The sequence below is a fragment of the Lepus europaeus genome, chromosome 6, assembly GCF_033115175.1.
Source record: "Lepus europaeus isolate LE1 chromosome 6, mLepTim1.pri, whole genome shotgun sequence".
In the NCBI taxonomy this organism is placed as follows: Eukaryota; Metazoa; Chordata; class Mammalia; order Lagomorpha; family Leporidae; genus Lepus; species Lepus europaeus.
In genome coordinates, this window is record NC_084832.1 from 132102278 (window position 1) to 132119518 (window position 17241).

The window sequence follows — 17241 nt, forward strand, 5'->3', positions numbered from 1 at the left end:
GTATGTGCTGTGTGTCCCATGTGTGCTGTGTGTGTACTGTGTGTGTGCTGTGTGTACTGTGTGTCTCTGTGTATGCACACCTGTGTTGTGTATCTGTGTGTGCACACTTGTGTGTGTGCACATCTGTGTGTGCTGTGTCTGTGTGTCCTGTGTATGCTGTATGTGTGTGCTGTGTCTGTGTGTTGTATATGCTGTGTGTCCCATGTGTGCTGTGTGTGTACTGTGTGTGTCCTGTGTGTCCTGTGTGTGTGTGTCCTGTGTGTCCTGTGTGTGCTCTGTGTGTGTGCTGTGTCTGTGTGTTGTATGTGCTGTGTGTCCCATGTGTGCTGTGTGTGTACTGTGTGTGCTGTGTGTACTGTGTGTATGCTGTGTGTCCTGTGTGTCTCTGAGTATGCACACCTGTGTTGTGTATCTGTGTGTACACACTTGTGTGTGTGCACATCTGTGTGTGCTGTGTCTGTGTGTCCTGTGTGTGCTGTATGTGTGTGCTGTGTCTGTGTGTTGTATGTGCTGTGTGTACTGTGTGTGTGCTGTGTCTGTGTGTGCACACTTGTGTGTGTGCTGTGTGTTGTGTGTGCTGTGTCTGTGTGTTGTGTGTGCTGTGTGTGCACACCTGTGTGCTCTGTGTGTGTGTGCTGTCGCTGCCCAGCTCGTCTGCCCAGAAATGGCCTCAGGAGCGCTGTAGAGTCCACAAACAATGAGGATCAGCTCTGTGTGTGCTGTGTGTGCGCTGTGTGTGTGTGTCCTGTGTGTCCTGTGTGTGCTGTGTGTGTGTGCTGTGTCTGTGTGTTGTGTGTGCTGTGTGTGTCCTGTGTGTCCTGTATGTGTGTGCTGTGTCTGTGTGTTGTGTGTGCTGTGTGTGTGTCCCATGTGTGCTGTGTGTGTACTGTGTGTGCTGTGTGTCTGTGTGTCCCATGTGTGTTGTGTGTCTGTGTGTGTGCTGTGTGTACTGTGTGTCTGTGCATGTGCTGTGTGTACTGTGTGTGTGCTGTGTGTATGCACACCTGTGTTGTGTGTCTGTGTGTGCACACTTGCGTGTGTGCACATCTGTGTGTGCTGTGTCTGTGTGTGCTGTATGTGTGTGCTGTGTCTGTGTGTTGTATGTGCTGTGTGTCCCATGTGTGCTGTGTGTGTACTGTGTGCGCTGTGTCCTGTGTGTCAGTGCATGTGCTGTGTGTGTGCTGTGTGTTGTGTGTGCTGTGTCTGTGTGTTGTGTGTGCTGTGTGTGCACACCTGTGTGCTCTGTGTGTGTGTGCTGTCGCTGCCCAGCTCGTCTGCCCAGAAACAGCCTCAGGAGTGCTGCAGAGTCCACAAACAATGAGGATGAGCTCTTTGTGTGTTGTGTGTCCTGTGTGTCTGTGTATGCAAACCTGTGTGTTGTGTGTGCTGTGTGTCTGTGTTCGTGTCTCTATGTGTGCTGTGTCTGTGAGTGTGTGCTGTGTCTGTGTGCATCTGTATATGTGTGTGCACGTCTCTGTGTGTATGCTGTGTCTGTGTGTGTGTGCTGTGTCTGTGTGTGTGTGCTGTGTGCGTGCATCTGGATACGTGTGTGCACGTCTCTGTGTGTGTGCTGTGTCTGTGTGTCTGCATCTGTATTTGTGCACGTCTCTGTGTGTGTGCATGTTGCTGTGTGTGCTGTGTTCGTGTCTCTATGTGTGCTGTGTCTGTGCATCTGTATATGTGTGTGCACGTCTCTGTGTGCTGTGTCTGTGTACTGTGCATCTGTATGTCTGTGCACGTCTCTGTGTGTGTACATTGCTCTGTGTGTGTGCTGTGTCTGTGTGTCTGCCTCTGTGTCTGTGTGTGTCCATGTTTATCTCTGAGTGTGTCTGTATGTGTCTGTGCACGTGTCTCTGTGTGTCTATCTCTGTGTGTGATTGCTTATTTTTATAGATCAAACAAAATCTGAGCCAAACCACAGACTTGCTGGTTCCTGAGAAGGTGCAGTTGGCTCAGTCCCCAGGACAGGAACAGTGAAAACACTGGGCAGACGGAGGGCAGGGGACAGAGGCAGCTCCTGCCCCAGTGCCCAGCCTTGCAGGCTGTGGCTGTGGGTGTGTAGGGAGGGGCCACCCTGCACCCACACCGCAGGTTGCTGGCACGCACACGGGCAATGCCATCTCGCACACCTGGCCTTGGGCACAACTCGTCCTCCATCTCCCGGTCTTCACACAGCTGTCTCCTGGGGACCCAGCCCCACAGCGTGTTGAGGGCGGCAACCACAGGGGCACTGGAGGGATCTGGGGAACTGGCGACTCCAATTCCCTAGATCAACGAGCAGCCAGCTACGCATCTGGGGCAGGAGGCTGGCGGGGGTGGCATGAGCATGGACTCACAAACCCAGCGGCCACAGAGCCCCACGTGGCCAGCTGCAAGACACCAGCGCCCAGGTTGCGGCTCCCTTCCAAGCCTGGGAAGCGGCGAGCGAGGGTGGCTGCTGGCTGCTGAGACCTGCGACTCCCACAGGGCACAGCTCCGCCCAGGCGCTGGCCCAGCAGACTCGGAAGACGTTTACGGCCGCCTGCGTTCCAAACACTGTGGTACCCACGTGCGTCACCTCCTCAGCCCTCGTGCCAGCTGTGTGCGTGGGACACTGACAAGCACACGCGACGGAGAGGTCACGGCGGCACCCCCGCCTGTCTTAGGCCCCCTCAGCACTCTCCCGCACGGGCTGGGACCCAGGCTGTCAGGGAGAAACTGGCTGAGTACAGGGTGGCAGGGTGGGTCCAGCCCTGCCTTGCTGGGATCCTGAGCTCCAGAGGCCTGGGGCTTCCGTGGGGAGGGGTCCACTGGGGACGGGCACTGGGAGGGCAGAGCTCAGGCGAGCGACATCCCAAGGAGCCCAGGATGAGAGAAGTGAGCCCTGGTCAGGAGCCTGCGGCCCCCACGACAGGACACCCCAGGGCACCCTCCCGGGAGAACCTGCCCCCCCATCCCTGGTGTTGGCCTCACCTGAAGAAGCCCTTGCAGCCCTCACAGGTCATGGCGTTGAAGTGGAAGCCGGTGGCCCGGTCACCGCACACTCCACAGATCCGTGGCACATTCCGGTCGAAGTCGCCAGGGTCAGGCAGGGAAGCGCTGGCTGCCACGGCCTCCATCCCTGCAGGAACCAGGCCAGGGCCACGTCAGGCAGTCAGGCAGGGCTGGCAGGAGGCCCTCCTGTTGCAGCCCTCACCGCACCGCCCTCCCGCCCGGTCACTCGGACGCTGCACCTCAGGCTCCTCTGGGCTGGGCGTCCAGGTCCCAGAGTATGCCCACGCGTGTCGGTGCTGACGGCCCTCGGGACGGACCTGAACTGGCTGGCAGCTCTGCCCTGCCCTGTGTGAGGCAAGAGCCTCATCCCTCAATCAGAGCCCCCCCCCCCATCTCACACGGGGGCTTCCGTGCCTGGCCAGAGCACCCAGCCTTCGAGCTACACAGCTCAGGGCCGATTGGCGCCGCACCTTTTCCCAGGAAGCAGCAAGCCTGCCTCTTGCTGGGCCCGGAGCCAGGCTTGGGGCTGACCCCAGGATGCCTCGGGATGCTCCCTGTTCTCCCAGCTCTATCCGAACCCTTACAAGGGACAGGAGGAGACATGGGCGCTGGGGTCCTGGCCCCATGTGCCTGTGGGGGTCTCAGCTGCAGCTTCCGCTTGGCAAGGCCCCTCCCTCCACCCCAGCCCCTCAGCAGCAAAGCTGGCGTGGCAGTGGCTGCTAAGCTGCACCCACCTGAAGCAGCAGGCGGCGAGCAGGGTCCTGGGATCACAGGATCTGCAGGGAAAGGGGAGACACCATGTTAACACTGCTCCAAGTCCCTGCCAGTCCTCCACAGAGGCCAACAAGCAGGCACAAGACCTCCCAGCAGGGGCTGGAAACCTGGCGGAGGTCGCTGGGTCTCCGCTGGGGGGTCTCCTCCTCCCTCTCGTGCTGCCAAGAGGGAGGAGTGGCCTCCTTCTAGGGCGACCTGCAGCTCCCAAACCCCCAGCTGAGTGTGGGAGGGAGGTGCTGGCCTGGGCTGGAGCCACAGTGTGACTGGGACAGGAGCCCCTGGACCCCTCCACAGACACAAAACCCAACTCAGCGGGTGCAGAGCGCCATGCCCAGGAGCCTCCTCTCCCCTCGGGCCACCCTTCACTGTACCAGCCCTCTGCTGCTACCTCTTCCCAGGGGAGGGCGGCTGAGGCTCGGGGCTGCCGATCGGCCCAGGAGCTCAGCTAGGAGCCTCTGCTCCTCCGCCTCCCCCGCCCTGATCCCCGGGCACCCTTCACGCTCACAAGGCTGACAATCCTCAAGAACCCGGGGCCACGCCGGCCACGTGCACCCCTGCTTGGGCTCCTCCCAGTCAGTGGCTTTCCCTGGGAGAGCCCACCCTCTCGTCCCCTTGGGGGTCTCGGCGTCTTTGTGCGCACAGCTCTCGGGAATGCTCCGCTCTCGTCCAGGCAGGAGGCGGGCAGCAGTGGCCAGCCACGTCATTCACCCCACAGTCAGCCACGAGAGGCAGGGGAGCAGATCCTGCCGGAAGGGCTCCTTCCTCCAGGCCTGCGCCCCACCCCCCGCACTGACCCCAGTGCTGACCTTGCCTTCGCAGAAACAGAACTCCACTTCCTTCCAGTCACCGAGACCGCAGCTGCCCCTCCCACACACGTGCCGCCGTCTCCCAGCCGAATCCTCACAAAGCGCACCTGGGAGCGGCCTGTGGGTGGGGGCTGTGTGTCCTGGGCAGAGCCCCCGGGCTCAGCCTCATGGCACCGTGTGGGCCAGACCCTCCTCGGAGCCCTGAGCAAGCTCAGGCTGTGACCGAGGAGGACCAGGGAGGCCTTCCCCAGCAGTCCCCAGGGTCCCCCCCTCGGCTTTCTCCACAACCCTGAGAGGCCAGGGGAGCCGCCACAGGCTGAGCGTCTCAAGAGGGAACCAGCAGGAGCCTGGTAGCCCCGTCCCTTGGCCAGGGTGGCCCGGGGAGACCCAAACAGGCCCCTGATTGAACCTGGCCACAAGCTCCCACCCCTTCCAGAAAGAAACGCAGAGCGAAGCTCTCTTCCTCTTCTGTTCTCAGAGGGAGCTGCTCGGCGGGCTCCACGCAGAGGGGCCTGAGTGTGGCGGCCACGGCGCATGCGCAGGCTCCCCTCGCCGCCCCTCTGTAACAGCGCGGCAGTGCCACAGCCAGCAAGGCTCTCTCCTCCGTCCTCCCAGCACACTCCCTTCCTCGCCCAGGACAGTCTCAGCGTCACCTCCCAGGGTGAAAGCCCAGGCAGGGGGTACGCTCGAGACCATGCCTCCCCGCCTGTGTCCCTAGCCCCCTCCACACACACACGGGCGTCAGATGTATCGAGGATGGTGGACAGCACTGCCACAAGCCAGGCCCGGCGGGCATCTCAGAACCCCCAGGCCTCAAGCTTGCCAGGCCCTCCGCGAGGGGTTTGTTGCCTGTGCCGGGGTCTTCCCAATGGAGAACCACCTCGGGCCCGCTCCAGTCCGGGCAAACTCGCTGGCACACATAGGCCCAATCACCTGCGCCTCCATGGCCGGCCCCCAGCCAGCTCTGGGCCCCACCTAGGCTGAGCAGACCAGGCCGCTCACTCGAGTCTTGGGGGAGGACTGGCGGGGCCACCACACCGCACTGCTGTTGTGCAACATCGTCAGGAGAGCGTCACCCGAAACCACAGCCTCCACAGTGCTTACGCAGCGCGCAGGGGAAGTCCGCGGGATGCCCTGACCTGTGTTTTAGACCCAAGGCGTCCCAGGCAGAGAGGAAGGAGGCTGCCATGGCCTTCATCCCAAGAGGCGTGTCGATGGCTGGGCTGCTCCCAGGGCCGCCACCTGCTGTGCAGGGCCACTTCCTGGGCAGGTGTGGAACACTCGCCCGACTGGCCAGGCACACGGAGTGACCCGCAACCCAGCAGCACAAGGAAGAGCTGACCCCTGAAGGTGGTGGAAGTGTTGGGGGCTGGAGGTCCCGCCATTCTTCCGCTCACTAAGACTCTCCCACCTGCAGGCCACCTTGCGCTCTGGCAAGCACCAGGAGGAGGGAGGCCCCAGGGTCGGGGCAGCAGACACGTGGTTGGCTTAGATCGATTTCCACTCCTTATCGGCAGCAATTATTCCTGCAAGCTGCTTTTTTCCAGTGGAAACTCTGCCCTCAGCTTTGTCAACAAGATCTCTGGGCTGATTACTGCTCTGTAGGCCAGCAGTGAGGGCACCGACGGTGGCCGGAGCCCAGCAACCGGCCCCATCCTAAGCAGTATCCCGTGCTCTGGCTTCCCAGCTGAAGACACTGGGGCCGCTGAGGGCAGTGGTCTGTCCAAGGCCACGCACAAAGGCGAGTGCCCCCCCACCCCCACGCCTGCCCCAGCAACTACCCAGGAGTGTGTATGGTGCCACTTCCAGTGGTCTGCAGGGGGAAGACCCAGCACAGAGAACAGATTCAGCGGCAAGGGTCACTCAGCACTCCTGAATGACCAGCTGCAGCCCTACCTCCAGCATCCACACCCAAAGATGTGGACGAGGACCCAGGACAGCCAGAGAATGCTTTGGAAGGACATGGCATACGCCGACCTGGCCTCTCCACTCTGGCTGGGTTTTCCTGGGAGACTAGCATGGAGGCACTTCCCACAGGTACCTGTTCCTGGTGAAAGCTGGGACATGTAGGCTCCCTGCCCAGTGACTGGGAGGCAGAGCTGGACAACGGGGCAGCCCACGGGAGCACAGCAAGGTGGGGGGAGGGAAGGGGGACCCAACCTCTGTGACTGTTGGCGCAGCTGACAGCTAAACAGGGTTTCTCAAATAAGTAAGCAAACAAATGGGGCCGGCATTATGGTCTAGCTACCTGCCACTGCGGCATCATGCATGGGCACCACTTCAAGTCCTGGCTGTTCCACTTCGGATCCAGCTCCTTGCTGATGGCCTGGGAAAGGCAGTGCAGGATGGCACAAGTGCTGTGGCCCCTGAACCCACGTGGGAAATCTGGATGATGCTCCTGACTTCTGGCTTTGGCCTGGCCCAGTGCTGGCCATTGTGGCCATGTGGGGAGTGAATGAGTGGAGGGAAGCCCTCTCTCTGTTTCTGTCTCTGTCTCTGTTTTGCTCTCAGAAGAAAAAATTTAAAAATGGCTTCAGAACAACTGGTGAGACCTCCTCCCATCTTCCGAGCCTGGCTCTCGTGCCCCAGGGCTCCCCAAGGCTAAGGGTCTGGCTGACGCTGTCCTCGACCCAGTCTGGCCACCCTGGCCACCCTGGTCAGGCTCCTTCTCCTCATCAGTCCTGAGTCTCACAGTCCTCTGGTGCTGCAGGCCCTGCTTGTGCCTCCGGAAAGGTCTGTGTCCCAACCCTAAGCCCTTGCTCCTTGGCCACTGCCCTTGGCTCCCTGGCCACTGCCCAGCTGCACCCACTGCCCTGCTTCCTTGGCTACAAACAAGGACGACTGGGCACGGCCATCACTGCGGGAACTCGAACAGCCATCAGTGCACTCACTGGGGAACCCCTGGGGGGGACAGAACGCTTGCTCTCAGCCCTAAAATCTCCACCCAAACACTGCCCAGAAAGCCACATTTTTGCTGAGCTGAGAACCTGACGACCTCAACCCCCATAGCTTCCAAAATGCTGGCTGCTTGCGGTGGGCATAAATGGACGGTTCTAATCTCTGCCAACACACACAGAGCAGCCGAGCCACAAGCTGGACTTCTCTTCCAGAGAAGAGGGCCAGGGCCCCCGGTCGGCTTCACCACCCCACTGGACTCGTTCTGCCCCCACCATCGGGTGAGGCGTCTTAGTATGTGTGCTGCAGAAGCCAGCACAGCGGGGGAAGCTCAAGAGCCCCATGGTCCCCCTGCCTGGGGCCAGGGCAGCACCACCCTGCAGTGCCCCCCCCCCCGACAGCTGGCAGTCATGCCCTGTAGCAGGCTCCTGCCCTGAGACCCTGCTGAGGGTCCCAGGGTCCTCCAAGGTAGGTAGGACCCCACCAGCTGGGTAGTGGTAAGAGGTGGACACTTCACCTGGGTTCCTGAAACTTCCCTGAGGTCCTCACTCATGGCAACCATCACCCAAGGCAAGCCGGCTGCCCCCCAGTTCTGAGCTCAAGGACTCTCCTGGAAGAGCAGGTGCAGAGCTGTGGTGTGTGTGGGCTCCTGTCCCTCCTTCTATGTACCTCGCCCCTTGAAGCCCCCATGGGGGCCAGGGAGGCTGCAGGGCCTCGTGGTCTCACACTGCAGTGTGAGCTGTGGTGTGGAGCGGGCCCGTGGAGCTCCAGGGCTCTGGGAGACAGGAGCCCACCAGCCACACCACAGGGAACAGACTCCCCTCTCCCCTCAACCGCTTTTCCAGTAAACCCACGGAGACTTGTGGAAGACTCGCAGATCCGGTTCAGGTTCTCGGCCAACCTGACCGGCCTTGACCACGGTGGAGAAAAGCAAACGCAGCCTCTCTGTCATGGCTCAGGGGGACAGGCCGGAGCTCAGCCAAGGCCGGGAGTAAGAACATCAGGATCTGAGCTGGAAGGGAGAGTGGGGGAAGGCGCTCTGGGGAACCCAGAACACACGAGGCCCCAGCAGCTGGGGCAGACACAAAGACCCGTAACGGCAGGCGTGGCCCGCCCAGCACAGCTTGACCCCGCCCTCGAGCCATCACCAGGGACAACGTTCACGTGTCAGCATTTCAGGCCAAATACTGTCATCTGGAGAATCTTCCCCAGGGCCAGGAAACGCAGGAAACACAGGAGAACCCTGGCCCAGCCCTGCCCGTGGCAGCACCTCTGCCACCCAGGCGTGAAGCCAGGATGGACTTCATCCCAGAGTGGCTGTCAGTGAGGAGGAGCTGGCAGGGTCTGCACAGCAGCAGGTCCCCCCTGCCCTGGCACCTGTCGATGCCCACCTGGGCCCCTGCGCCAAGTAAGGGGGTTTCCACAGGCTGCCCCAGAGAAGGAGCCCAACAGAGCAGCTCCGAGGCGAGCAGGGTGAGGCCCCTCCCCTCACCACTCCCTACTTCTCCCAGGGCACCCCCTGGCCTGAAAAACACCCACAGCTGGACTCATCTGTAGCCTGGATTGAAGTTTAACCGAGAGCAAAATAACCTGCTCAGGGAGCTGTTTTCCGCCCAGCAGCTCAGGGTGGGCCTCGGGGTGGGCACGAGGAGGAGGAGGCTGGCCTCAGCCACCAGCTGTGAGAGCCCTGTGCCCACCCTCACCCCACCCACCGCTGTCAGCCTCAGGTGCAGGGGGCACAGCAGACAGGGTGGGGAGGCCTGTGGGAACCAGGGACAGGGCACTGCCACAGTACTGAGCCACAGACAGGGACGCCCACACCATCTGTTTTGTCCACTGAGATAGAACACCCAAGGTGTGTCAGAGAAGTCACTACACTCCCTAAAAACATCAGCTGGTTCTGGTACTGGGCACTGCTCCCCTAGCACCGGAGCTGAACACTGGGGTGGGCACAGGCCCTGGGAACTGTTCCCCTAGTACCTAGCTAGACACTGGGGTGGGCACAAGCCCTGGGCTCTGCTCCCCTAGCACCTAGCTGGACACGGGTGGGCACAGGCCCTGGGTGCTGCTCACCTAGTACCTAGCTAACACTGGGGTGGGCACAGGCCTTGGGTACTGTTCCCCTAGCACCTAGCTAGACACTGGGGTGGGCATAGGCCCTGGATGCTGCTCCCCTAGCACCAGAGCTGGACACTGGGGTGGGCACAAGCCCTGGGCTCTGCTCCCCTGGTACCTAGCTGGACACTGGGGTGGGCACAGGCCCTGGGCTCTGCTCCCCTAGCACCTAGCTGGACACGGGTGGGCACAGGCCCTGGGTGCTGCTCACCTAGTACCTAGCTAACACTGGGGTGGGCACAGGCCCTGGGAACTGTTCCCCTAGTACCTAGCTAACACTGGGGTGGACACAGGCCCTGGGCTCTGCTCCCCTAGCACCTAGCTAACACTGGGGTGGGCACAGGCCCTGGGCTCTGCTCACCTAGTACCTAGCTAACACTGGGGTGGGCACAGGCCCTGGGAACCTGCTACCTACTCCCCTAGCATCAGAGCTGGACACTGCAGGGTGGGCACAGGCCCTGCAAACCTGCTCATGAGCACCAGAGCTGGCCACTATGGGGTTGCACAGTGACAAGGACAGCTTGCCTGAGTCACAGCCCTTGTTCCAGCCAGGGGCCTGGCTCCACACACCACACTCCCTCTGGGAAATGCCCATGAGCCTCACAGCCCAGCAGATGGGGCAGCAGGGAACTCTCCCACGGGGGCTTGGCGTTGCTGAGGACCCCGCGGGCCCTGCTCGCATCTCCTTCCAGTTGCTGGCCTCTTGGGGGCTTTCCCAAGAGATGCCCCTCCTTGTGCTCGCTGCCACACCCCAGCCCCCTGGCCACACACTTGATCTCCACAGAGGCCTCAGTCTCCAGCGCAGTTCGTGGCAATGGAATCTTCGCTGCGGGGCCCCTCCCCCACTCCTTCGCATGGCACCCAGCACGTGGGTGTGCGTGCCAGGGAGGCCGGGCAGCAGAACCTGCCCGCGCTGGCAGCAGCCGTTGGTAACAAAGAACTCTGCCCTGAAGGTGTTGCCCAGCTTCTCCCCCTTGGCCTCAGACCAGCCGGAGAGGGAGCCCCGGCCGAGGCAGGCACCCACTCTGGGCTCAGAAAGCCTGGACCCGAGTCTGCTTCAGACTCAGTCCCTGGCTTTGGGCAAGCAACTGGGCCTCTGGGGCTCTTGTGGACACTGGGATGGTGCTGCCCAGCTCCTGGGGTAGGCAAACGTGTCACAGCATCTCACGGCCAAATAACCTGTGTTTGGGTTTTCAGCTACCACGTAGCACAGCAGCCTCACCAGGGCCAAAGGTCAATATAGAAAAAGGCACTAGGTGGGGCTGGGGGCTGGCGAACAGGTGGGGCCCCTCCAGCACTGGGCCCAGCAGGGCCCGGTGACAGGGGGAAGCCCAGGCCAGAGGCTCTTGCCTGCCCTGGACCCGACAGGTGCAGACCGGCTGGGACAGTGCAGAGCTGGGGTTGGTTGGCCAGAGGCTGCCAAGTTCACCTCAAGCTTTGTCCCTGAGGCAGCTGGCAGGTGGGCAGTGGCTGTTGATCCATCTGCCTGACCCCTCCTTCCTCAGTGCCCCCAGGGAGGAGCTCCAACCTGGCGAGGGTTCTGTTCCTTGCCCAGAACCCTGAGGCTCGCTCTGCCTGCAGCCCTGCACAACAGTCCTCCACTCAGCGTCCTCAGACGGCGGGGACACCCTGGACAGACGTGGACCCCAGCCCACCCAGCCCACCTGACTCCCAGGTCCTGCTCTCCAGGCAGATGCCTATGGACACATGACCCGTCCCAACCCAGACAGAAGAACCAGCAGCCAGCACACGGGCTCTTGGCTGAACAGAAGCCAGCACCAAGTGTTGTTTCCCTCCACTGCTGCTGGGAGGCAGGAAAGAAGGGCCCCCACCGCCCCCAGAATCTGGCTGCGGCAGGGACAGGTACCTCGGGCAGGCAGGCACGCGCATCCCGGACCAGGCCCTCGGCCACGGTCAGCACAGTCACTACAGGGGGCAGGGCTGTGGTGGCTCATCCAATGCAGCATTCTCGTTTAAGATACAAAGTCTGCATCAAGTAGTCAAGAGCACAGGGAGCAATGGCCACCGTCACCAGCTGCCCAAGGGGCAGCTTCTGTACAGAACCCCGCCCCCTCAAGCAGACACTGTCACTCGCATCTCGGTCCTGAGCTTGAACTTTCACAGGCGCCTAGGGAAAGCCTCAGACACGCGCCACATCACCAGAGCCCAGACTGCAAACAGCCCACACGCCCCCAGCAAGGCCTGGCACGCACGCCTGGAATGGGTTCCACATGGACCTCCACACCCCGGCACGCGCCCCGCACACAGAAATCTGGAAGCATGGCACAAAGCGGGAGAAGTGCACCAGGCACATGCTGACACATCTAAATTCCCAAGTCGACAAAACCAACAAAGCATCAGATTCTGCCTGGGATGGGGAGTGAGGAAGGGGCAGCTGACGTGGAGAGGAGCGGGGTGGGCTACGGTGTCCCACGGCTCCCAGGCGGGGGCACAGTGCACTGATGCTCCTGAACCTACACACAGTGGGCACGAGACAGCGTGCGCGGGTCAGAAACAGTAGAATGGAAGACACGGAGTCCCAGGGAGCCTGAGCCTCTCCCCAGCCACTCGGCTCACAGATGGCAGAAGAGAGACCAACTCAGCCCATCTGAGTTTAGCAGGGGCCAGCACAGCCATTTCTGAGTTCCAAAGGGGACCCTGGCAACAGCGGTTTTCAGGGCCAGTACATCTGAAATTAATTCTTAGCTCTGACTACTGCCCAGCGTGTAGCAGGCTCCTGGTCCTATCTAATCCAGTCTTCAATACTGCCCAGCGTGTAGCAGGCTCCTGGTCCTATCTAATCCAGTCTTCAATACTGCCCAGCGTGTAGCAGGCTCCTGGTCCTATCTAATCCAGTCTTCAATACTGCCCAGCGTGTAGCAGGCTCCTGGTCCTATCTAATCCAGTCTTCAATACTGCCCAGCGTGTAGCAGGCTCCTGGTCCTATCTAATCCAGTCTTCAATACTGCCCAGCGTGTAGCAGGCTCCTGGTCCTATCTAATCCAGTCTTCAATACTGCCCAGCGTGTAGCAGGCTCCTGGTCCTATCTAATCCAGTCTTCAATACTGCCCAGCGTGTAGCAGGCTCCTGGTCCTATCTAATCCAGTCTTCAATACTGCCCAGCGTGTAGCAGGCTCCTGGTCCTATCTAATCCAGTCTTCAATACTGCCCAGCGTGTAGCAGGCTCCTGGTCCTATCTAATCCAGTCTTCAATACTGCCCAGCGTGTAGCAGGCTCCTGGTCCTATCTAATCCAGTCTTCAATACTGCCCAGCGTGTAGCAGGCTCCTGGTCCTATCTAATCCAGTCTTCAATACTGCCCAGCGTGTAGCAGGCTCCTGGTCCTATCTAATCCAGTCTTCAATACTGCCCAGCACACAGTAGGCTCCTGGTCCATATCTGAGCCCAGTCATGAACAGCGCCCAGTGTGTAGCAGCTTCTTGGCCGGTATCCGGATGACTGTTGGATGTGTTTTCAGGGCCTGCATTGTGCCAGGTACCTGACTAATCCTCTCTCAATCCTACACAGGAGCTGTTATTACCCCCAATCAACAGATAAGGAGACTGAGATTCGGAGGGATTAGGAAACTTGCCCAAGGTCACAGCTGGGCAGTGAGGAGCCCTGGGTGCACCCACAGCGCCACAGTCAGACCCAGGGCTCCTGCTCACGAGGCAGCCAGCTCAGCTTCCAGACTCCCCACACACGCGCTGGCGAGCAGCTGCGAGAACCACAGCAGGCAGAAACGGGGATGCAGGCGGCTGTCGGGGGGGCCAGGGGCCATCTCCCACTCTGGGCTGGGTTCGGTCCAGGGGCCCCGAAGGGGTGGTAGCACTTGGCACATGGTAGGTTCTCAACAAAGTGGTTTGTTTGAAATGCAGAGAGTTTGCCATCTGCCTCCTGGCAGTCCCTGCGTGGTGCTGCCTCTCTCAGGATCTTGTTTGGTGATTTTAACCTAGCACTGTGCCCAGGATGCCAGAGAGGCCCGAGGGGCCAGGGTGTGGGTGGAAGGAGTCCTGAGGGGCCACTGTCCCCAGAGCAACCTCTGCGTACCTGAGCGGGCTCCCAGGTTGACTTGTTCAGACTCCTCAGTCCGCCCACTGTGCCACTCACAGACCTTCCCCGCGGGTTTGGAATGTACCAGGCACGGCACCAGTGCTCAGCGAAGGCAGGGCTCTCGGAGCTCCCAGAAGCCAAGTGTGGGCCTGGGCGTCCTACACACGCCTTGATGAGCCTTGCTGTAGCAGGGTAGCAGGGCTCCTGTCTCACAGGTCTGGAGGGCACGCTCTTCATGCACAGAGCCAAGCACTCCACGAGCCTGCGTCCAGGGCCAAGCAGGTGGCACATGCTGGGCTCGTGGGCACCCACCAGGCCTGGACTGCCACCCATGCACACACGCAAAGCTTCACCTTGTGGTCAGAAGGCCGTGAGAGGGAGCGGCTGCCTGGGATGTGCCGCTGGTGCTGCCCAATCCACTTTCCCGCTGCTGCAGCTGCCCACACGCCTGTCAGAACCGGGGCTCTCCCTGTGCAGCAGGGACGCACTGTGGCGCCTTGCTCTGGGAACACTGCTGGGCCTATTCCTTGGCATGGGACCGGCTGGGCAGGTTTGTAAGGCATGACACACGCAGACTCTCTGAGCGGCCCACGCCGCCAGTCTCGGCCAGCCTGCCCGCCCCCTCCTCCCCCGACAGGTCGCTTTAAAGGCGGGACTTCCCAGGAGGTCTTGACGCGCTCCCCCACACCCCGTGCCCCAGTTGCTTGCACCCCGCATGTCTGGGGACTCTCCAGGGAGCCTTCCCTGACCACGAGGACGCACAGGGAGGGCAGCTCCCCTCCACATGCCCTCACCCTGTACCACTTCCCCAGTGGTCAGAGCAGCCCAGAGAGTCCAGGCAGCCTCCCCGTGGTGCTGGTCTCCACCTTGGGCACCACTGCCCCGGAGCCTGATTACAGCGACCTGTGTCCTCTATCCACAAGGCCAAGGTTTGCGGCCCTTCCCTTCCTGGGTGTTAACCTGCACGCAGCCTTCTTGTGGGACGGCACAGCGCAGAGGTCTGGAAAGCCGCGCTGAGAAAACGCAGAGGCTGCAGATGCTGAGCAGGGGAACAGGAAGTGTGGGGCGGGCCCCGCCGTCCCCCGAGTCCCCAGGGCAGAAGAGGAGCCGCAGGCCTCTCTCCCTGTGTGAGGCACAAGTGGGGCGCAGTCACACCTGGGGGCTGTGCCACCCCAGCGACAGCCCGGGGCTGGCTGTGACCCCAGCGAGCAGCCTGAGGTGCTCGGCCCCACAGGGAGGACCTGCACAGTCCAGTTTGTGTCCCTTGTCCTGGCGGAACCAGCACATAGCACCACTTCCAGTCTCAAAAGTGTCCCAGTTTGGAGGCTAAATCACCGTCACTCCAGCACACCCAGCAGGGCAGCAGCACGGGGAACAGGTACGGAGAGCAGAGCACACGTGGAACGCAGGTCCCGGTTCAGCACAGAGATGGAGAGCAGCAGGGGCCAGCCCACGGCCACCGCCTGTCCTCACTTCCCAAACCGGCTCACACAGGGACCATGGGAAACCGAGCCCCGTCGGTCTCTGCCCAGCAATGGAGCAGCAGGAGTTCTGGGGGGCCGGTCTCCACCTGGACTCTCTCCCCGTCTAGGATAATCACCTGGTCCAGGCCTTCCTCCCCTGAGGCCGGAGGCTAGACACCTGCTCTCTCCCTGGGAGGAGCTGAAGCAGTCCTGTTGGAGCTTCCTCTGGAACTGAGTGCAGAGGAGACCAGTGTGGCACCACTGGGAGAGCCGTGAGTACAAGCAACCAGGGCTCCCAAACACCACGCAGGCCCTCCACAGCAGCCTGGGCACACGGGTGGAGGAGAGCAGCCTGGAGGCTGCGTCTCTCTCCCAGTCTCTCCTCCAGCTCGGCAAGTCGCAGCTGATCAGGGCCAGACAGAGCCCAAACCCTGACCCCGGTCAGCGCACAGCCCGGGAACGCCGTGCCCGGCTGGCCTCCCAGGTCATTCTCCAGTAGCTCAAAGGAAGGCTCCAAGTGGCAGCCGCGGGCTCTGGGCCCCAGCTTCTGCTGGGGAGCCTCTCTGGATAAAGCTGCAGTCTCACTACCTTCTGGCTTGGCGGCTGGACAGCGAGGGGCCGAGGCTGGGTCCCCAGCATGCAGTGCTGAGCTCACAGAGTCCAGAGCCCAGGGTGCAGAAGACCCACCCCCACCCCGGCCTGGCTCCCACCTCCCTGGCAGAGACGGACACCATGGGGCGGGACTCGACTGCCCATCCTCGCAGAGGGCTGAGATGTGAATTTACACAAAGCCACATCCTTCACCACGAACCCCTTCCGGACCCAGCCCACAGCCAGCCCCAGGCTAGCTGTAGCTGGCCCCCTCCCACCCCCTGGCCAGCAGCAGAGGGCTGGAGCAGGACTGAACTCTGCCCAGCGCTTCTGCAGTGTTCGGGCCATGCCTGCCCAGCTGCCTGCCAGGGCTGCGGCCCCTCTGGCTGCTCTGAGCACAGACAGGAGGCTGACTCACTGGCGCATGGAGGAGGAGGTGGTGAGGAAGGCGGGCCGCTGGGGCAGACCGGGAGGGAGCGGGAGCAGCTGTCCGCCGCCCCCAGCCCCAGACCCCCCCCCCCTCTGCCGCTCCTCACCCCGGCTCCCTCACTGCCCAGACGGAAGCTCCCCCCTGAGCCTCAGGGGCTCCGACGCCCGCCCGTCCGCCCGTCCGGAGCTCTCCTGGATGTCTGCGGACAGGCGCTCGCGAAAACAAACCAAACGCACCGGAACCCACTGAGGGTACTTAAAGAGAAGTCCCGAGAAGAAAAATACTTGGAAGGCCCAGATCTACTGTCGCACGTGGGCTCCGCAGACCGCGAGAGAGGCGGCACCGGGACCTCCAGGTCCGTGCCCACGGCCGGGGCCCCACTGCCGCTCCTGCACCGCCCGCCGCCTGCGACTCCCCAGCCCTGGAGTCCCCCGCGTCCGGCTGAGGGTCCCGGAGCCCGCAGCTCGGTGCCAAGTATGCCCTGAGACAGGCTCCGGAGCCGGCACCGCGCTCAGACCCGCAGCGCAGACGCCCAGACGCCCGGACCCCCGCCCCGCCGCTCCCGGGTCCCACCTGTCCGTCCGGTGGGCTCGCGACTCGCGGTCCCGGAGCCTTCGCTCCGCGGCTGCCTTTTGACAAGCAGGAGGGGGCGGGGTGGGGGTGTCCGCCTGGCACCTGGCCCCGCCTCGCGCCCGGGCCCGCCCCGCGCCCGCCCCCGCGGCTCCGCCCCGACTGGGTCGGCCACGCGCTGGGGCCGGTGGACTCAGCCTCGCGAGCCTTCGGCCGTCGGACCGCACCTCCGCCTGCCCGCCACTGTGGTGCTCGCGGCCCACCTGGGCGGCCCACGCTCGCGTGGTCACCGCTCCCCGGCCGGCCTCAGCCTCGGCCTCCCGGCCCGTGGGCCAGACGCTCCCAGACCTGCAGTGGTGCCGGAAACACCCCTGCTGCTGCCGCGATGCGGCCTGGGCTCTGGCTGGGCCGCGGGCAGCTGGTGGCCTCCACTAGGCAGGGAGGAACGGGCCGATGGCCGTCTCAGCGGGGCTCGCTGAACAGGGGAACTGAGGCGGGAGGCTGTGATTAGTCCCCAGCACCTGCTCTTGCTGGGAGTGAGCAGCTGTCGCCCCTGTCCTCTCCCTATCTAG

The 17241-nt window shown here is 62.3% G+C and overlaps 1 protein-coding gene across 1 annotated transcript in view; it reads right to left on the minus strand.

The window, feature by feature from the left end:
- VDR (vitamin D receptor) overlaps positions 1-16737 on the minus strand; it is a 37658-nt gene extending 20921 nt beyond the window's left edge. The window contains exons 1-3 of the mRNA XM_062195540.1: positions 16673-16737; positions 3708-3749; positions 2953-3100 (exon numbers count right to left, since the gene is read on the minus strand). Coding sequence (XP_062051524.1) covers positions 2953-3098 — 146 coding nt within the window. The 5' untranslated portion in view covers positions 3099-3100; positions 3708-3749; positions 16673-16737. The remainder of the gene's footprint in view (positions 1-2952; positions 3101-3707; positions 3750-16672) is intronic.
- Between the last annotated feature and the right edge of the window lie 504 nt (positions 16738-17241).